This window comes from Carassius gibelio, chromosome B9 (genome assembly GCF_023724105.1).
Source record: "Carassius gibelio isolate Cgi1373 ecotype wild population from Czech Republic chromosome B9, carGib1.2-hapl.c, whole genome shotgun sequence".
NCBI classification, from domain to species: Eukaryota; Metazoa; Chordata; class Actinopteri; order Cypriniformes; family Cyprinidae; genus Carassius; species Carassius gibelio.
This window is the reverse complement of record NC_068404.1, coordinates 32936398-32958825: the sequence shown is the minus strand read 5'-3', so window position 1 is coordinate 32958825 and position 22428 is coordinate 32936398. Positions and strand designations below refer to the sequence as shown.

At 41.7% G+C, this 22428-nt stretch overlaps 2 protein-coding genes across 3 annotated transcripts in view; both read right to left on the bottom strand.

The window, feature by feature from the left end:
* Window positions 1-6511, bottom strand: part of LOC127964997 (inactive dipeptidyl peptidase 10-like) — a 52211-nt gene extending 45700 nt beyond the window's left edge. For both annotated transcript variants that reach the window (XM_052565514.1, XM_052565515.1), the window contains exon 1: window positions 6345-6511. In XM_052565514.1, coding sequence (XP_052421474.1) covers window positions 6345-6410 — 66 coding nt within the window. In that variant the 5' untranslated portion in view covers window positions 6411-6511. The remainder of the gene's footprint in view (window positions 1-6344) is intronic.
* A 1268-nt stretch (window positions 6512-7779) lies between these two features.
* On the bottom strand, window positions 7780-21301 carry LOC127964996 (actin-related protein 3). Its single transcript, XM_052565513.1, has 12 exons — window positions 21128-21301; window positions 19997-20052; window positions 19620-19744; window positions 16561-16671; window positions 16322-16417; window positions 16142-16249; window positions 15760-15903; window positions 14676-14849; window positions 12306-12398; window positions 12112-12237; window positions 11949-12032; window positions 7780-8508 (listed from the first exon to the last, which is right to left on the bottom strand). The coding sequence occupies exons 1-12, from the start codon at window positions 21169-21171 to the stop codon at window positions 8413-8415; spliced, it is 1257 nt and encodes a 418-aa protein (XP_052421473.1). The 5' UTR covers window positions 21172-21301; the 3' UTR covers window positions 7780-8412.
* Between the last annotated feature and the right edge of the window lie 1127 nt (window positions 21302-22428).

Below are 22428 nucleotides of genomic sequence, written 5' to 3'. Positions count from 1 at the left end.
AACACGGTCTAAGACTTGATGGTTGCTCTGTCAATTCTTTGTCATCAGTTAGGAACCTAGGTGTGCTATTTGATCGCAATCTTTCCTTAGAAAGCCACGTTTCTAGCATTTGTAAAACTGCATTTTTCCATCTCAAAAATATATCTAAATTACGGCCTATCCTCTCAATGTCAAATGCAGAAATGTTAATCCATGCATTTATGACTTCAAGGTTAGACTATTGTAATGCTTTATTGGGTGGTTGTTCTGCACGCTTGGTAAACAAACTTCAGCTAGTCCACAATGCAGCAGCAAGAGTTCTTACAGGAACCAGGAAGTATGACCATATTAGCCCGGTCCTGTCCACACTGCACTGGCTCCCTATCAAACATCCTATAGATTTTGAAATATTGCTTATTACTTATAAAGCCCTGAACGGTTTAGCACCTCAGTATTTGAATGAGCTCCTTTTACATTATACTCCTCTACGTCCTCTACGATCTCAAAACTCAGGCAATTTGATAATACCTAGAATATCAAAATCAACTGCGGGCGGCAGATCCTTTTCCTATTTGGCGCCTAAACTCTGGAATAACCTACCTAACATTGTTCGGGAGGCAGACACACTCTTGCAGTTTAAATCTAGATTAAAGACCCATCTCTTTAACCTGGCATACACATAACATACTAATATGCTTTTAATATCCAAATCCGTTAAAGGATTTTTAGGCTGCATTAATTAGGTAAACCGGAACCGGAAACACTTCACATAACGTGTACCTTCTACATCATTAGAAGAATGGCATCTACGCTAATATTTGTCTGTTTCTCTCTTGTTTCGAGGTCACCGTGGCCACCAGATCCAGTCTGTATCCAGACCAGAGTGTCACTGCAGCCACCCGGATCCAGTACGTATCCAGACATGATGGTGGATCAGCACCTAGAAAGGACCTCTACATCCCTGAAAGACAGCGGAGACCAGGACAACTAGAGCCCAGATACAGATCCCCTGTAAAGACCTTGTCTCAGAGGAGCACCAGGACAAGACCACAGGAAACAGATGATTCTTCTTCACAATCTGACTTTGCTGCAGCCTGGTTTCGTCTGGTCAGAGGAGAACTGACCCCAACTGAGCCTGGTTTCTCCCAAGGTTTTTTTCTCCATTCTGTCACCGATGGAGTTTCGGTTCCTTGCCGCTGTCACCTCTGGCTTGCTTAGTTGAGGTCACTTCATCTACAGCGATATCATTGACTTGATTGCAAATAAATGCACAGACACTATTTAAACTGAACAGAGATGACATCACTGAATTCAATGATGAACTGCCTTTAACTATCATTTTGCATTATTGAGACACTGTTTTCCAAATGAATGTTGTTCAGTGCTTTGACGCAATGTATTTTGTTTAAAGCACTATATAGATAAAGGTGATTGATTGATTGAATAATAAACAATACAATTATTCACCCCTAAACTATCCAAAAAGTATTCAAACAATTGACTGTTATAAGGTCTACTTTAAATAAAGTCCTTCCTCCAAAACAGAGAAAACATCTTTCACCCCCGTCTACAAGCCTGTCTGTTTTCAGGTGTTTATAGTGCATATGAGCTGTATTTGTAGGTGTATTATTCCTGACTCGGAGCCAGATCTCAGGCAGCAGACGCAGCACGAGCAGCGTGGTCTAACACAGAGTCTACAGCACAATCATGAAGAACATCAGATCCATTACGACTGGAAACATGGGAAGAGAGCACTCTGTAAAAACTGCAAACACTGTCCTTCGAGGAGGCAGAAAATCAACCTCACAAAACTAAAACAATCCCATAAATCTACAGAGGAGAAAAGCATCTGAATGTGGAGATCTAGACATGAAGAAGTGCCTCCGTCACACTATGATTATCTGATCACAGAGTTCAGATCTACGATGGTAAATGCGCTGAAGTGATTCCTCTCTAATATACACAGCAGCAGGTCAGAAACAGCACAGCGCTGTCATCCGTTCTCACATCTGATGGAGATTTAGTTAAGCAATGAAGACCTCTCTGGGTCTGGGTTTGATGAATCAGAAATCTGTTCCATCTGATGTTTACACAAGTTAAATAAAGATGGAACACTATTTACTATTAACTCACAATATTCATATTTTTATCTTTTTATATTGATATACTATTTAGGAAAACACACAAAGACAATGTTTAGTCATCTTAAAACATTTTCATATTGCACTAAAAAAAATCCTCACTAAACTGCTTGTTGTCAGAAGCTGTGTAAAACATGTTTATAATGGCCCAAACTCTTGTTTGTACTTGTGTTTACTGTGGAGACTGGACAGCATGTAAACAGGTGATTCCAGCGGGACACAGACGCTCTGTTTGTGTGTTTCTGCATCTGTTGCGTGGGAGCTGGTCCTGTAGAGTCATGCAGTCATTAGCAGCCTGCCGCCCACACACAGCCATCATCATCTACAACACCATCTTTAATTCCTCTGTGATGTGCCAGAAAACCAATAACAGGGACGCACAGCAGAACTTACAAACTGCAGCACTGACAGATCAACGCTGTGGCAGCGCAGAGCAGGACGCTTCAGAAACCTGTGATGGACATGAAGCTGGTCAAACAAATATTAAGACATAAAATCAGAATCATCTGGTGTGAATCTATATCCTGTTCACTCTTGAAGCAGCTGATAAATAAAGCAAGGAAAGGTTTCTGAAGGGCTGCTGTGGCAGACGAGCATCTGATTAATGTACAGTAACTATCATGACCATCTTATTTGACTGTACAAACTTCAGCTCACAGATCGACTGCAGGCGGTGCAGGGAGTTTATGGTCAATGCTCCATATTATTTTAAGCGTATCTGATGACTAATGACTACAAAAGGTGACTATTAAAAAGAATAGAGGATCTGAAACTCTAAAACCTGTCAGCTTCAATTCAGTATTAGTCATTATAAAAGTCATAATTTGACATGAAACTCACATGTATCTTAGCAGAAGCAGCTCATATGTATTTGTTCAGTTCTCAGCTTCATCTCTCTTTTAATCTCCACAGAACAACCACAAAAATTCTAACAAAATGCAAGTGTTATAATCATGTCCCTGGTGCATCTACTAACCAAGGAAATGTGAAAGAGATTAACCCAGTTGTTTTGGTAAGCCTTTTTCTGCAAGCATCTGAGAAAACAAGCTCGTCTGATTTCTCTCCCTTAGTGACGTCACAAAGGGATCTCATTATACATTTACTGTCCCTTAATCTGTAAGCTTCCACCCAAGGTGCTGTCATTTCGATTTTGCAAGTGAAAATGGTGAATTAGCTCTAGACGAGTCCCAGCCTCAGAGGAGACAACAGAGCAGCAGATTCATTGATTAATTTAAGGTATATTGCTGCTCCCACACAGATCAAAAACATTCACTGTCATAAACAACTGTTTTTGTAACACGTGTTTTTAACGTAAACTTTTGTGTGAAAAATAATTTATTTTAGTACTCTCATTTTCTGTCTGTGTGCTTTAGATGTGTGCCCTCAGATAACCCTATATCAGAATTTTAAACTAATATAGTTTGAAAAACGCATGATTTCAGCACGATAAACATGATAATCAGAACCAAAACAGATGTTTTTAGCAGGTCCGAGCTATAATGATACAGCTGCATTTATTCAATACAGTGGCAAAATATAAAGCCTCAACAAGTGTTGACATTTCCCAACACCACAGCAGTAATGACTTTATGAACTACTTTACTTCTAAAATCGATACTATTAGAGATAAAATTGCAACCATTCAGCCGTCAGCTACAGTATCACATCAGACAGTGCACTATAGACCCCCTGAGGAACAGTTCCACTCATTCTCTACTATAGGAGAGGAAGAATTGTATAAACTTGTTAAATCATCTAAACCTACAACATGTATGTTAGACCCTATACCATCTAAGCTCCTAAAAGAGGTGCTTCCAGAAGTCATAGGTCCTCTTCTGACTATTATTAATTCCTCATTGTCATTAGGATATGTCCCCAAAACTTTCAAACTGGCTGTTATTAAGCCTCTCATAAAAAAAACCACAACTTGACCCCAGAGAACTAGTTAATTATAGACCAATCTCGAATCTCCCTTTTCTGCCCAAGATACTAGAAAAGGTGGTATCCTCACAATTATGTTCCTTCTTAGAGAAAAATGGTATATGTGAGGATTTCCAGTCAGGATTTAGCCGTATCATAGTACTGAGACTGCTCTCCTTAGAGTTACAAATGATCTGCTCTTATCATCTGATCGTGGGTGTATCTCTCTATTAGTTTTATTGGATCTTAGTGCTGCGTTTGACACAATTGACCACAGCATTCTTTTGCATAGACTTGAACACTTTGTTGGCATCAGTGGAAGTGCACTAGCATGGTTTAAATCGTACTTATAAGACCGCCATCAGTTCGTAGTAGTGAATGAAGATGTATCATATCGATCACAAGTGCAGTATGGAGTACCTCAAGGCTCAGTACTAGGGCCGCTACTCTTCACGCTTTATATGTTACCCTTGGGAGATATCATCAGGAAACATGGTGTTAGCTTTCACTGTTATGCTGATGATACTCAGCTCTATAATTCTTCGCGGCCCAGTGAAACACACCAATTTGAAAAACTAATGGAATGCATAGTCGATATAAAAAATTGGATGACGAGTAATTTCTTACTGCTAAATTCAGAAAAAACAGAAGTGTTAATTATACGACCTAAAAACTCTGCTTGTAATAACCTAGAACACTGTCTAAGACTTGATGGTTGCTCTGTCAATTCTTCGTCATCAGTTAGGAACCTAGGTGTGCTATTTGATCGCAATCTTTCCTTAGAAAGCCACGTTTCTAGCATTTGTAAAACTGCATTTTTCCATCTCAAAAATATATCTAAATTACGGCCTATGCTCTCAATGTCAAATGCAGAAATGTTAATCACTGTGGCCACCAGATCCAGTCTGTATCCAGATCAGAGTGTCACTGCAGCCACCCGGATCCAGTACGAATCCAGACATGATGGTGGATCAGCACCTAGAAAGGACCTCTACTGCCCTGAAAGACAGCGGAGACCAGGACAACTAGAGCCCCAGATACAGATCCCCTGTAAAGACCTTGTCTCAGAGGAGCACCAGGACAAGACCACAGGAAACAGATGATTCTTCTGCACAATCTGACTTTGCTGCAGTCTGGAATTGAACTACTGGTTTCGTCTGGTCAGAGGAGAACTGACCCCAACTGAGCCTGGTTTCTCCCAAGGTTTTTTTCTCCATTCTGTCACCGATGGAGTTTTGGTTCCTTGCCGCTGTCGCCTCTGGCTTGCTTAGTTGGGGTCACTTTATCTACAGTGATATCATTGACTTGATTGCACAGATACTATTTAAACTGTACTGAGCTGAATGATGACATCACCAAATTCAATGATGAACTGTCGTTTTGCATTATTGACACACTATTTTCCTATTCAATGCTGTTCAGCTGCTTTGACAGTCTTTTTTCTTTAAAGTGCTATACAGATAAAGGTGACTTGACTTGTGTATGTGTGTGTCAGAGAGAGGGAGAGAGAGACAGAGTGTGTGTGTGTGTGTGTGTGTGGTGTATCATGAGTTTCCTCTATGAGCATCTCTGAAGGTAATATGAGAACACGAACAGACACTATACCATACTAACCGTGTGTGTGTCTGAGTAATGTTGAGATGATGGATGGACACACGAGTGATGTTTGATCCTAACTGACCTCTCGTGTCCAGCATTGCATTTACACACACACACACACACACACACACAACACATCTGAAATAATACGATCTGCCTGAATCTTGAATGTCTGCTTCATTAAGTTCAAAAACGCTCAAAATCAGTTCTGAATTATTAAAGCCACTTGAGATGAATCATTAATTTCTATCACCCTAAATTAATAATATATAATAGATCAAATTTGTCGTACACTATATACTACAGATAACCCTGAATATGATTGCAAAGCACTAGTGAGAGTTGGTGTATGATTCAGTAAACTCCTGCTGTCAGTCACAGATGGACAAACCGCACAAAGATCACAACTTCTCATCATCACTGTAATATCACACACGGCTGATAAACTGACTCCATGCGTTCACGATAATCTCATCTTTTTCCTGATGTTTCTGGCACATTAAAAGTGAAACAAACAACTGCATAACGGGAAATATCAAGACAACTACATGCCAGTCACATCAGCTGAATTATTATTGATCATCTGTGTTTGATTAGTTTAGTTTAGCCAGTCAATCTGTCACCGACTGCTTTTCAGCCAAAAAAACTGCAAAGTGAATACAGCACACAAACTCCAGCTGCAGTGAGAAACACAGAAACACTTACTGTGATGCTCTTGGATGAAGAGGACTGACATTTCACCTGATGAGAGACACTGGCCGTTTGATTCATGGAGGAAAAGATGTGAAGTGATCGATCAGTTCAGAGAGTGATCAGTTCTTCTGATGGTGTTCGGTGACTGCACTGAGCCATGCTCTCTCTCTCTCTCCCTCCGTCTCTCTCTCTCTCTCTCTCTCCCTCTCTCTCTCTCCCTCTCTCACTCCCCCTCTCTGTCTCTCTCTCTCACTCCCCCTCCCTCTCTCTCTCTCCCCCTTTCTCTCTCTGTCTCTCTCTCTCTCACTCCCCCTCTCTTTCTCTCTCTCTCACTCTCTCTCTGTCTCTCTCTCTCTCTCACTCCCCCTCTCTTTCTCTCTCTCTCACTCCCCCTCCCTTTCTCTCTCACTCCCCCTCCATTTCTCTCTCTCTCTCTCTCACTCCCCCTCCCTTTCTCTCACTCTCCCTCCCTTTCTCTTTCTCTTTTTCAATGTAATTTCCAATTTGCCAAAGTGATTGCAGCTTTGCTGCTTTAAAATAGTGCTCATATGTTTTAATGAGAAAAAAAAAGAACAATAATAAGAGTAATAACGATAATATATAAAAAAGTATGCAACATGTAGAGCATAATGAAATCCTAATGTATGTAAACTAGAAATATTAGGATTAGACAGATTTAGAGTAATATAATAAACACCAGGTCAGGGCAGGACGAGTGTTTTCTCTTCTCTCGTGACAGACACACACACACTGAGCAGCAAACACACAGCAGTTGTTGTGTTCTGACCGATACGGCGGTTTCTCCTGGTCTGAGAGTGTTTAATGTCTGATGGATCTGCTGTATTTGATCTGATCCCTGTCCGGATGTCCGTGTGTTTGGAGTATTCTGTTAGGAAGAGTACTTCTGTTTCCATCTGATCCAGATCAGTCTGCGCTCCGGTGTGGAGATTATAATATGACACAAATATTTGATTATGAAATGTGTCCATTTTGATTATTGGCAAGTGTCATTCAACAAAACTGATTTTTTTGTGGCATAAATTCTTTTTTTTTTTAACTTGAATATGGAACATTTAAATTTTAACACAAATTATTGTATTATTAATCTTCTTAGTATTCTATTACTTTCTATTAAACAAAGTCCAAAAAATATCATTTAAACCCGTTAATGTTTGCCATTTCCACATTGTTCTGACATCACCCTTTGTGCCCTTCAGCTGGATTGACATTTAAACAGATTGAGAAGTTAGAGTCTGGAATATGAGCTGGTTTGTGTCTGTACTAGCAGCTCGACTATTAATAAAAGCGGGATTGTTTGCTCCCAGTAAGCTTTTACTGCACTTTAAAACAGAGATAACATGCAGTATATTGAGAGAATAACTGACACTCCTGATGGAGAAACAGAGCAGCCCAAACACACCTGAGGATCATCACACAAACACCTTCATTAGAAACCATGAGCTTTTATTGGAATGTTTCTCCATTACACTTAGAAATGCCAGCCATGTCTGCCTTCTCAAAACGAGCTTCTGCTAATACTGATTCCGCTCAAGCACATGTTCATTTGACCGTCTGCCATCAAGAATAAACGACATCCGAAGATAAAAGCAGTCGAGTATCTAAAATGCCATGAAGAAAAAGACAGTATATGGGATATTTTTTAACAGTTTTCTTTTAGTAACACATTTGAGAGATGGAAAGCAAATATGAAAGTAGAGAAGGAAATGCTTAGCTTTAATGTGGTAGGGGTTCAGGTCATAAAACATTCAAATAAAGAAGAGGATGGAGCCAAACACAGTTCAATGTGATTCTTTACACCTTAATGACAATAATGACACCAGTCCAGTTTCATCATAAACCTCATGATCAGAGTTCAGTTATGGCACACACTCACACGAGACAGACTGAAGTGCTTTCGGCTGCTTACACTCGGATACAAATCAACAAAAACTCAAGAAACCCGTCGTGTGGTGAACCGGTGCATCGGGGACCAACAATAGAAAAAGCATTTCTCATTTCTGCATCTGCTCCCTACCATCCCATACGCACGTGTGTGTGTGTGTGTGTGTGTGTGTGTGTGTTAGGACATGACACCGAACACAGGGTTGTGGCGGCAGATGCTCGGCCCGATCTCTTCGTAGTCCTTCTTGGTGTGACACACTTGGTAAAACTCCGGCTGCAGAGACACACACAAACACAGAGGTTTAACCCTAACCCTGCAGCGTGAAGGTAATGACAGTCATTAGTAAACATCAGTGTAATCCAGTTCTCACTGCACAGTCTCTCTCACACACACACACACACACTGCATAATCGATTATAACTGATGGGAGGAAATGCTTCGGCTCACAAAGGCCAACAGACAGCGGATCTGAAGCAGTTCATCTCTGACGCGTTCAATTAAACAGGCTTTTATTCAGATAAACATCTCTGTGTGTGTGTGTGTGTGTGTGTGTGTGTGTAAACGGGCAACAGCGAACACTCCTTCTGGAATGTTTTTATCGTACAATAAACTAATCTTCAGTTTTATTAAATAGATTAATTAAAAATGTGTTTCCACTTCAGTCGAGCCGTTTAAAGCAGCGCTTCTCAAGCAGACGTCTGGGGTCAAAGGTCACTAGAGGAATTCAAGGGATTTAGATGTCTGAATTGAAAGGTCACGTCAAGTAATAGAATCTTACAACAATATTGACATGTTATAACTATGGTTGCCCCTAATAGTTAACCAAAGTTTCCCAATCTCCAGGAGAAGTCCTCAAGTGTTCAAGTGTGTGTGTGTGTGGAGTGTGACGAGACGATGAGGCGCCGCTGTGCTCACACTACGAGATTTTTAGCCTGATTTAGCCCCGATTTCCCCCTCGCAAGAATCAAAGGAAACATCTTGCGAGCACCTCGATCTGTCCTGCGATCGAATCTCCAACCTCCCGATCTGCTCGCACACAAATCAGGGCAGCCCCGATTATTATCAAACATGTTAGATATTTAGGATTTAAATCGGGATGATGATGGCTATATGATTACGTCAGTACTTTCACAGCCAATGCGCAAAACCGGTGATGCAGGGCTTCGTAAGCTAGTGGAGATAGAGGAAACTGTCCTGGACAAACACAACGGTCTGTAGTGTGTGTGAAAACACATCACAACTGTAAGTAGATATAGGAGCGCTGGAGTGAGATGAGTGAACACCAGGTGAGGGCAGAAAAACAGCTTGACGATCTGCTGCGTGACATCACGATAATCTTGATATCTTGCGGTGCGTGATGTGCCACGATGTTCAAACCTTGTAGTGTGTGCATGTTTAATATTTGAGGGAAGATTATCTGCAAAGATTCTCCTCATGTGTGTGCTGCAGCCAGATTTCAAAATCACAAGCTTTACTCCTAAAATACTCATTTTTGCTCATACACATTAGGAGTAATCTTTCAAATCTGTAAAGACACTACGTTTTATTTGTGTGCACTCACAATAAACAAAACATTGTGCTTTTGTAAAATAAAGAAAGCAACAGGATGCACTTTCTGCCGTCTCAGTCTCTGTGAACTTTCTGAACTCTGAAACGGTTTAAACTTGCCTCACAGATACGACAAATATATTTTTGACAGATATTAATATATTATCTTCTTTCTAATGAACCGATTTAAATGAAGAATGAATATTCTCAGATAATGTAATCTGTCTGACGCATGCAGAGAGGTGACACTACTGCGGAGATGACGAGTCGTGTCGCAGACTTCATCTCTTCAGCCGAAAACAAGACAAGCACCAGTTTATCAATAAATGATGATAATCTTAATTCAGCTCCTGATGTTTTTCCAGACACATTCATAATCATTAGCTTCTGCAGCACACTGTGGCAAGATTTATGAGCACTTACACTATGTAGGCAATTAAAGGCCCATTATTATGATTTAGCCTAAATGGTTTATTAATAAATGTGTGATCAGTCGACTAATGCTAAAAATTAATGACTTCTAGTCAAACAGAAAAATCTTTGGTCAAAGACAGCCCTAGTTATAACAAATATATATTTTCTAATGGGTAGAAATTGAGTATAAGATCTTTTTTAAAATGCACATCCTTAATCCTGATCCAGTCATTCCTGATTTACTGCATAAAGATTCAGGATTCAGGACACCACTGAAGAACATTCAGCGCTTTAAACTTCTGGAGTTTCAATTATTAGAGTTTCTTACTTTGATCTAATTTCTGTCAATTATAAACGAACATTAAAAAATTAAACCGTCATGACAGCAGATGAACAATAGGAATACTGTTGCCAATAACAAGAGAACGTGGAGTCAAATTAATTTAATTTCCTTATTAAGAGCCCAAATGTCTTATTCTGATTCACTGATTAGATTTAAGAATTTGACTCAAAAAATAATTCACACTTTTAGAAGAAAAAAGGTAAAAGAAAAAAGGTAGGCTTTATAAAAAGGTAAAAGGTAAAAATTCCATTAAAAAAAAAAAAAAGTAAAAAAAGTGAACTAATTGAAAAGCATAAATGTGAACGGACCACCACATAGTTCTGTACATCATTAAAACTGTCACTATAACGTATTTCTCCGCGGTTTAACGACGTCATGTGACCTGTGCTGGCAAAAGGAGTGTAAAAATCACACGGGCTATTTTGAGCTACAGGCAAAATAATAATAATTTAATATTAATACAATTCTACAATATCCTTATTTGTACATTTTCTGAGAGGATTTCATTACGTTGACATATAACGGAGTGCAACCCTGATACACACACACACACACACACACACACACAGAATTACAGTATTTCACACAGATATACCCTGCTCTGGATTAAGTGAACGCTTGAGGAACTGTTAGGGGAAACATCTGATGTGAACATTATATTAGATCCGTGTATTACAGTAGGACATCTGTAGCATCATCAGGATCTTAATCTCACAAGAAAAGAGAAGAGAGCATCACGCGCTGCACTTCATACGACTGCTTTTGTAGTTTTAATAATCAGTTTATTTCTAATTAACACACAAGTTATTTTTACCTTTGATTATTTTTCGCACAAGAAAGTTTTAGTTTATATCTAAAATGATAAAGGTAATACATTATTTGTTTCTTTCTAGGCTACTTGTTTTACTGTTTTTTGTGCATCTTTTCTTATTTATAAGAGCAAAGATAAAATAAATAAAAAAATCATTGTATTGTGATTATTAATAAGAAAATATGGAAGACTTCACTATTGATTTCGAATGGGTGAACTATCCGATTCCAACAAATCATTTTGCAGGTCTTTTAATGGATGTCTTTTAATTATTCCCCAGTTAGTTTTAACTGCTCATTGCGACTGGTTTAGTCCGCACAAGTCACGTTACTCTCACGAGGAAGCACATGTGGAGGTGGAAGATGGCAACAACGCTTGCACGATGTTTCAGATGGTTAGGCAAGTGTAAACACATGAATCAGATGTGGGTCACAACCGAAGGAACCCTAAACTGACAGCCATAAACAAATCAGATATAGGTGATAAATCTGCACTGTAAACCAGGCCTATATTTCAGTGTGTGTGTGTGTGTGTGTGTGTGTATCTGTGTGTGTGTGAGTGTGTGCATGTGAGTGTGTGTGTGTGTGTGTGACTCACGGTGGACGCCAGCATGGATCCTCCGAACCACACGGCGTAGCGCTGCATGTGGTGGGTGATGACCTGCACGTCGATGGGTTTGGGCTGGAGGAGAGGAACAGATGCAGATAGTGAGGTGTTATGTCTCACACAGATGCTGCTGATGTTCTGCTGTGAACCTGACCTTGAGTTTCCCTCCGCTGAGCTCCTCGCTGAGCTTCAGACGCGCGTCCACCGTCCTCTTCAGGTCTCTCTGCAGACGCCGGCCGAAGTCACGGAACATAGTGGAGCCGCCCGACAGGACCACGTTCTGCAGGAAGAGACACGGGGTCACACACTGAACCATCAGCGCAGCTGACCGTGACACACACTACTGACCTTATAGAGCGGACGGCGCACATCGATCGGGCAGTTCTGAATGACCTCGTCCACCACCTCAGAGATGGGCTGAGTGAAGTCTGGGTTAGCAAACTGAGAGAGGAAACAGAGTGAGATACACTGCTGAATACACTGCTGAGGGACTGCGCACGGTGTGTGTGTGTGTGTGTGTGTGTGTGAGAGAGAGAGAATGTGTGTGTGTGTGTGTGTGTGTGTGTGTGTGTGTGTGTGTGTGTGTGTAAGATAGAGTGAGAGAGAGAAAAAGAGTGAGATACACTGCTGAATACACTGCTGAGGGACTGTGCACGGTGTGTGTGTGTGTATTGTTTGTGTGTGTGTGAGAGAGAGAATGTGTGTGTGTGTGTGTGAGATAGAGTGAGAGAGAGAAAAAGAGTGTCTTATGGGGAAGTCGTGGCCTAATGGTTAGAGGGTTGGACTCCCAATCGAAGGGTTGTGGGTTCTAGTCTCGGGCCGGCAGGAATTGTGGGTGGGGGGAGTGCATGAACAGTTCTCTCTCCACCTTCAATACCACTACTTAGGTGCCCTTGAGCAAGGCATCGAACCCCCAACTGCTCCCCGGGCGCCGCAGCATAAATGATGAACACTGCTCCGGGTGTGTGCTCACAGTGTGTGTGTGTGTGTTCACTGCTCTGTGTGTGTGTGTTCACTGCTCTGTGTGTGTGCACTTCGGATGGGTTAAATGCAGAGCACAAATTCTGAGTATGAGTCACTATACTTGGCTGAATGTCACTTCACTTTCACTTTCACTTAAAGACATCCTTCATGCTTTTAAAGTGAAACTAGTGACAGAACTTCTTCTCAAACCTTATAAACAGTAACTTAAATAACACTCGTAGTCTTTTTGCCACTGTTGAGAGACTGACAGACCCCCCAAGTCAGATTCCCAGTGAAATGCTCTCAGACAGCAAATGCAATGAGTTTACTTCTTTCTTTTCTGAGAAGATCATAAATATCAGGAAGGCGATTAGCACATCCTCAAGTAATGCAGAGGTCAGACAGATTCGGCCAAAATATCAAAAAGATACTATGTCTATTTTTGAAAAAATTGATAGCAAAATTCTGGAAGACATAGTGCAGCACCTAAAATCATCAACCTGTTGTCTTGACACACTTCCCACATCTTTTTTCATAAGTGTGCTTAACTGCTTAGAAGCAGATCTCTTAGAAGTGGTGAATGCCTCACTTCTTTCTGGGACGTTTCCAAACTCCCTAAAAACTGCAGTTGTAAAGCCCCTCCTGAAAAAGACCAATCTTGATAACACCATTTTGAGCAATTTTAGACCAATATCTAATCTTCCTTTTATAGGCAAAATTATAGAAAAGGTAGTTTTTAAATCAGCTGAACAAATACTTAAACTCAAATGGATACCTGGACAATTTTCAATCTGGTTTCCGACCGCATCACAGCACAGAGACAGCACTCATTAAGATAATAAATGATATTCGCTTAAATTGTGACTCTGGCAAAATATGGGTGCTGGTATTGCTAGATCTCAGTGCTGCGTTTGACACTGTCGATCATAACATACTACTAGAGAGACTGGAAAACTGGGTTGGGCTTTCTGGGATGGTACTCAAATGGTTCAGCTCATACTTAGAAGGAAGAGGCTATTATGTGAGTCTAGGAGAGCATAAGTCTAAGTGTACGTCCATGACATGCGGAGTCCCACAAGGGTCAATTCTTGCACCGCTCTTGTTTAGCCTGTATATGCTTCCACTAAGTCAAATAATGAGAAAGAACCTAATTGCCCATCACAGCTATGCTGATGATACCCAGATTTACCTAGCCTTATCTCCAAATGACCACAGCCCCATTGACTCCCTCTGCCAATGCATTGATGAAATTAATAGTTGGATGTGCCAGAACTTTCTTCAGTTAAACAAGGAAAAAACTGTCATAGCATTTGGAATTGCATTTGGAAACAAAGATGAAGTGTTCAAGGTGAATGCATACCTTGACTCTAGGGGTCAAACAACTAAAAATCAAGTCAGGAATCTTGGTGTGATTCTGGACACAGATCTTAGTTTCAGTAGTCATGTCAAAGCAGAAACTAAATCAGCATACTATCATTTAAAAAACATTGCAAGAATTAGATGTTTTGTTTCCAGTCAAGACTTGGAGAAACTTGTTCATGCCTTTATCACCAGCAGGGTGGACTATTGTAATGGGCTCCTCACTGTTCTTCCCAAAAAGACCAGATTGTGTACGAAATGTGCTATATCAATAAACTTGCCTTGCCTATGTGTGTGTGTGTGTGTGTGAGAGAGAGAGAGAGAGAATGAATATATGGGTGAATATATCATTATATAAAAGACTAGTGTTTTTCTGTAGGGTGCGCCTGTCCAAACCTCCGGGTGGAAGAAGATCTCTGGTCCCAGGAAGCGCTCGTAGCCCACGTCGATGGTGAACTCTTTCTTGCTGATGGCGTTGATGCCGGTGTACTGCTTGATCCATTTAGATCCGTCCGTATCGTACTTACTGAACTCCTTCACCAGATCAGGACAGACGTAACTGAAGCGCTCCTGCAGCAGAGAGAGAGACGCTCAGAGACTGGAGGAGGACTCACACACACACACACACACACACACACACTCACTCCCACACACACACTCTCTCTCTCTCTCTCTCTCACACACACACACACACACACACACACACACACACACACACACTCTCTCTCTCTCTCTCTCTCTCACACACACACACACACACACACACACACTCTCTCTCTCTCTCTCTCTCTCTCTCTCACACACACACACACACACACACACACACACACACTCTCTCTCTCTCTCTCTCTCTCTCTCACACACACACACACACACACACACTCTCTCTCTCTCTCTCTCTCTCTCTCACACACACACACACACACACACACTCTCTCTCTCTCTCTCTCACACACACACACACACACACACACACACACACTCTCTCTCTCTCTCTCTCTCTCTCTCTCTCTCACACACACACACACACACACACTCTCTCTCTCTCTCTCTCTCTCTCTCACACACACACACACACACTCTCTCTCTCTCTCTCTCTCTCTCTCACACACACACACACACACACACTCTCTCTCTCTCTCTCTCTCTCTCTCACACACACACACACACACACTCTCTCTCTCTCTCTCTCTCTCTCACACACACACACACACACACACTCTCTCTCTCTCTCTCTCTCTCTCTCTCACACACACACACACACACACTCTCTCTCTCTCTCTCTCTCTCTCTCACACACACACACACACACACACTCTCTCTCTCTCTCTCTCTCTCTCTCACACACACACACACACACACACTCTCTCTCTCTCTCTCACACACACACACACACACACACACACACACTCGCACACACACTCTCTCTCTCTCTCTCTCTCTCTCTCTCTCTCTCTCACACTCACACACACACACTCACCTTGACGGCTTTGGCGGTCTCCAGCGACTGCTCCGGAGGGATGCCCACCTCTCTCTCTCTCAGCAGCTGCTGTGTGAAGTAGGTGATGTCTCGTCCCGCGATGGGAATGTGTTTAATGCAGCTGCCGATCACGTAACCCTCCGCCTGTCAAACCAATCACAGCAGAGCACTCACGGTCACTTCCTGTTCTGTGCTAGTCTGCAGGAAGTGGTCATGAGCATCCAAACACCACCACGTGATCAGACACCACAGAAGAGCATCAGACGTAACGTGAATATGAACGGCTGTTTGAAATCTTCTGCGTGTCAGTTTCTACATGCATGATATTATATTACTTAAAGAGTGTGTGTGTGTGTGTGTGTGTGTGTGTGTGTGTGTGTACCACTGGAATGACGTGAGTAACTCCGTCTCCGCTGTCGATGACGGATCCTGTGAGGGTTCTCTCACCGACCTGTCGAGACGTCCATGATGCTGCCAGAGCCAGAACAGCCTGACAAACACACACAGATCAGCACTGGGAGCACGTGTGTGTGTGTGTGTGTGTGTGTGTGTGTGTGTGTACCTGCACAGCGATGTACAGCCCCGGCACGTTAAAGGACTCAAACATGATCTCGGCCGTGTACTCGCGGTTCTCTGGAGTGTTCAGAGGAGGTTCGGTCTGCAGCAGAGAAACAGACACGTGTCACAGGAAGTGATGCGTAGAGCGCAGTATAATCTCAACGCAGTGCTTCAGGTCTCAGCTGAAGAAGAGACGTTAAACACAATCACACTGAAGAGGAGTAGTGATGAAGATGTCCTCACCAGCAGGAAGTAATGGTCCTCAGGTTCGGCTCTCAGATACTTGAAGATCACCTGCTCCATAAACCTCTCCATCAGATCCCAGTCCTCCACGATCCCGTGCCGGATGGGCCACTGCGGAGACACACACACACACACACACGCTCAGAGATCACACAGATGACATGTGATGATGATGAAGCTGGAGCAGGAAGCCTTCATCATCACGGAGCGCAGGTAATCAGAGAGAGAGGAAGAGTTCAGTACATGTGTTCATCCTCAGATCTTCAGAGATCAGCAGGAGTGTGTTTCTTCATCAGGTTTGGAGAAATGTAGCACTGCATCAGTGTCTCAGTGACGGCACCCATTCACTGCAGAGCATCCACTGATGAAACACTGATGCAGTGCTATATTTGAAATATTTAGGAACAATTATTGATGATAAACTCAAATTTGAAAGTAATGTAGAGTCGGTCAAGTCACCTTTATTTATTAAATTAAATGTATTTTTATTATTATTTATGTAGTGCTTTTAACAATACTGACTGTGTCAAAGCAGCTTTCCAATATTAAATGGGAAAACAGTGTGAATAATGAAAAACACAGACAGCAGCTTGGTCTCTTCAGGAGTGTGAGGAGCTGTAGTGTTCACACAGACTCTAACGGAGGTATACAGGACAAAGATGGAGAGCAGTCTTACTCAGAATACTGTTAGTGATACAACAACTAACTCTCACGAGTCAAGTAAATAAGATTCCTGGCTACAAACATCTTTACTTCAGGTTTTATTTCATTTATGGAAAGAAACATTTTTAATGTGCAACCTTTTTAAAGATCAGGGGCCTGTTCTTCGTACGTGGCTAACTCAGTTAGCTGGATCTGATTGTTGATGATTTGGCGTGATCTTGGATCGTTTGGTTCTCCGAAGCTCATCCCGGAGCTGCTGTCATAGCAACAGATCCGTCTCGGGAGCAGCTTATTTCATGTAAACAGGATTAGATCGCTTCAACCGGAACTGATACTCAACATATGTCTGCTACCACCGCTACTTTATTACAAGAGTATCGTACTGATCCAGGGACAATCATTTAAAATAATAATCATTAAAAAATTATTTAAAAATAATATAAAAATGCTGTGTAGTCCGTAACAGCCTACTATAGACAGCCAGTTTTACTCACTGAAATATTTATTTGTCATAAAATTACTTCATAGTTGTATTATTCTTACACACATGCTACACAGATAATAGAGTCGTGCATTATTTTGAGTGATGATGATATTATAAGAGTGTCTTGATGGAGCGCAGGAGATGCAGATATCATGATATTGACCCTTAAGAAACTTTCATTAATGCTGTCACGTAACAAATCTGTCCCAATATAAAATGAAATGAATAGATCATTTCTACATTTAAATAAAAAATGTAAAGACTGCACAACTATTATAAATTGCGAATCTAAATTATTTTAAAAAATTCTAATAAAATAAAAACATGTATCTATTATAACATTTATGTAGTTTTGTTTGCTTGGCTGTTTCCTTATAAAAGTCCAGAAATTTGTCAAGTTTTTCGTCAGGTGTCGTTTTAAATGATATGACGTCATCACATTGCCGTCTGCCACCAGCCAATCGCTGCACTGCTGATCATGGTTTCGAGTATCGATACATATCCCCTTTTAAGACAACACATGAACACGCAATTATCTCCGATAACTCAATCCAGCGATACTAACCATACACAACAGGTGTGTTCGAAGAACCCAATGAGCCGGATCAGGATTAGCACGATGATATCATCTTGGATGTGTCATTTGATCTCGGATGTAATGAGCGACGTATGAAGAACAGGCCCCTGGCTTACATTCCTCTGGCCAGAAGAAATAATTTGTCCCATTGGCAGATTTTATATTAAATGGGATTGTGGTTTGAAGGAAATGCAAAAGAGTGGTTGGTAGCACAGTGTTTAATAGATTCAATGGAATAAATTGATTATATATAGTTCATTTTATATATATATATATATATATATATATATATATATATATATATATATATATATATATATATATATATATATATATATATATATACATACACACACACACACACACACACACACATAATTTACCTTATTAAATAAACTATAATTTATAAGCTTTTTCCTTCTGGTGCCTGAAAAGGAGGAATTTTGGTCAATATTTAGCTAAATGCCATCTGGTTTAGGCCGGTCATGGATGACGATGATGATGACGATGATGATGATGATGATGATGATGAAGCTGCCAGTAGGTAGCAGCAAGCCCATGTTTTAATAAATTATCGAATCATTGAAATGAAACAAGTATTTCCTGCTGATTCCATTAGAAAAGAAAGAAGTGAGTCCATCTGAGTGAACGGTTGAATCACTGACTCACTCGATTCACTCAAAATCTGATTCATTCAACGAACAAAACTGTTGTATAAAATTAACAGCACATTTGTGCTCGCGCAGAAAAGTACATTACTTGTGCAAAGAATATAAAAATGTACAAACTCACACATGAGTATTTTTCAGTCACTGCTTGAACTGTAAGATCACTGTACTCTACCAGACTTCAGCGCGCAGGGAGTGTGTTCAGAGACTCGATGCTAGCTGTACTAGCGTCTCTCCATCCCACACATACAGCACAATAACAATGTCAGGGAATGACTTTCAATCATAATCAAGGGAAAATCATACCTTTTCTGTTGTCATCTTTTTATTTTTTTAATTTCAATAGTTGCACTTGAACTATTTTTTGTGAAAAATGATGAAAACTGATGAAAATGATGAAAGCTTGTAACAGAACCGAGTTCTGATTGGCCAATAGCTGTTATTGAGTTTGTGAATTATAAGTGATTTAGAGAATTTTAACATTTCACTTGCATGATAAGTAATAAAACACATCTTATTGTAAAGGGGATGTGGTTTTATAAAGTTAAACAAGACGCTTGTGTGATATTTCTCACACACATTATGTGGTTTGTGTTCTGCCAGTGAACACACACAGATCACCCTAACCGTGAGCCCTGCAGTGACACACACACACACACACACTCACTTTGGTGGCATAGTTGGGTTTATCGATGGCTTCGTCTCCGATGAAGAAGTCCAGGTCATCCACGCCCTTCATCATCCTCCTCTGGGCCTGATCGCCCACCTTCGCCGACTCTTTGATGGCGATACCTGCAGGAGAAAGGCATGATGGGAAGTGAGAGATGATCAGAAGAGAGGAAGTGAACTGTGATACACTGACGAGTGAACACAGCAGATGAGGGTTTAATATCTGGAGGATGATTCTGATCACTTCTATATGATGCTTACAGTAAATACAATCAGCTGACACAACAACAGACTGAAACTGAGCACATAATTAGGATTATTTTTACAATTAATTGCGCATTTCAGTTAAAAACTCACACAAACACACACACTCACATGAGGGAATGATGAACTGCGGCTCCGTGTTTCCTGCATATCCCAGTTTAGTGTACCTGGAACACACACACACACACACACACACACACACACACACACACACACACACACACGGATTACGGTGATGTTCAGATCAGTGTGAGGATGATATCAGACCAAACCCAGCCCTGCACGAACGACATCAGCTGATTAGTACTGGCTTCTTCATGATGAGGGACCAGAAATCAAACACTAGATTCATTTCTTTAACATCACACACTCAGAGCGATGATGACATCACTAGAAGCAGACACGAACCTTTGCATTGGAGAAGTATTTATTTAAGTCTCTAAACGGAAGGAGTTATATTTAGCGCACATACAGGGTCTGACACACACACACACACACACAGAGACAGACACACACTGACACACACACACACACACACACAGAGATCGAGTGCAGTGGATGTGTTCCTGTCTCTACAGGACTGACTCCTCGCACTCTGTTCAGTTCAATCACATCTGAACGAATCAAAACAGAACAAACGACTGACAATAAAACATACTGCGGTTATAAAATTACACATTTCGGGGTTTCTTTTCACAGTTTAAATCGGTTTACTCTCCGACAGTGAACAGAATCATATTTTAACCCAGTTAATGCATCTTAAAGGGTTTGGTGTTTTTCTCTGTTTGCCCATATAAGGCCTCAGCGAGAATACGGAAGTGGAGGAAGAGGAAGCAGATGTGCGCATGCGCACAAGTGAAGACAACAGATTCAATCATTTCCCCGCTCTTCAAACTCTTTTAGTTTTTCATTTTTGCCATTAATTTAATAATGTAACACGATCTGCTGCACATTAGATGTTATATTATCGTTAAATCGGCGCGCTTAAAAGCTGCGCGCTCCTGGGAGCTCCGCGTCGCGCGTCAGGCGCACAATCACCGCGCGTCAGATTGCAGGAGCGTCGCCGCTCAGGTCCGCGCAGAGAGACGAAGATGACATTACTGGAGCAGCAGCGGACAGACACTTAACAGACAGTTTACAGACGGAGGACGAGCGATCAGCGCGAGGACGGGTCTCTGCAGGAGCTCGCGCGTATAATGCGCCGGTTTTCCCGTGAAGAGGCGAATCGCGTGAAGTACTCACCCTGTGCCACAATCCACCACGCATGCCGGTAACCGAGCGGCCATCTCAAATGCGTTCCGGAGAGCTCCGGTGCGAGCGATCAGTCAGTCCGTTTGTGCGCGAGGCGGAACCCGGAAGCGCCAAGGGAAGCGATTGTCCACTTCCGCATTCAAGCGCGCACCCTACAGTGGCCGCGAGCGTCACACGGGGCGTAGCGGCTGGTGGGCGGGGCCCAATGACTGGTGGGCGGGTCCGATCTGGTCAAACACGTGGCTGCGCACATACCAGACCTACGGAGCCCGTGAGGTGACGGGGCCGATGTTCTGACGATGTGTGCTACTCTATCAGATTTTGCTACATCCCATAAAAACATATCATGCTGGTACATACAACATACACCTACCCCAACCCTAAACCCACTAGGGGTGTGAATCAGATGGTTCGTCACATATGATATCAATAGATACAGACGGTTGGTCTGGGAACGCCCCCGGGAACGCCCCGTCACGTGATGTGAATTTAGCCTGTGGGGGAAAACATTGCCTTGGCGACAATTGAAATAAACGGGACAATCACGCCGAAGAGTTGCTGTGTGGTTTTCTGTACCTCCAATAAACTAACAAATTATGAATTTAAGTTCTACATCCTTCCCAATAAACATACAGAGCTGGAAAGGATTACAAAATGGCTACAAGCAATAAGTTGTGAGGATGATCAAGGGAAGTTGTGGAATCCCGAGACTAAGCATGTGTGTGTGTGCAGTCGCATTTCATCACAGGCAGACTATATTAACATCGTGTTCATTATTAACGTTATCAAAACTGTGTAAGGTACTGTGTAAGTGGAATGTGTAGATAACTGATGATGTGTCATCCAGTTAGTTATAACATACTTAATTAGGTATAAGGAAGCTATGTCCATATATGGTATATCCCTGTGTTGAGGTGCCCTCTGGGAAAAGGGGCGGGGTGTTCTGGCGGGTGAATGTACTTGCTTCGTGGTGTTTGTGGGCTCTCCAGGTTGGCTAATAAAAAGTACGAGCCTGAAAGATATAAACGTCTCCGTCTCTATAACAAACTACATGGTGTCAGAAGTTAAAATAAGTCAATAACAGAGGACATAATGGCTGACGGAGGTCGCTGACCAGACCCGCTGATTTTCGACGGCAACATAGCAGAAAACTGGCGAAAATTCAAACTGGAATTCGACATATTCATCGCCGCAGCTCACAGCGAAAAGGCAGATAAAACTTAAGCCTACATACTCCTCAATCTTGCAGGACCAGAGGCGATTGAAAGAGAGCGTTCCTTTTCATATGCTCC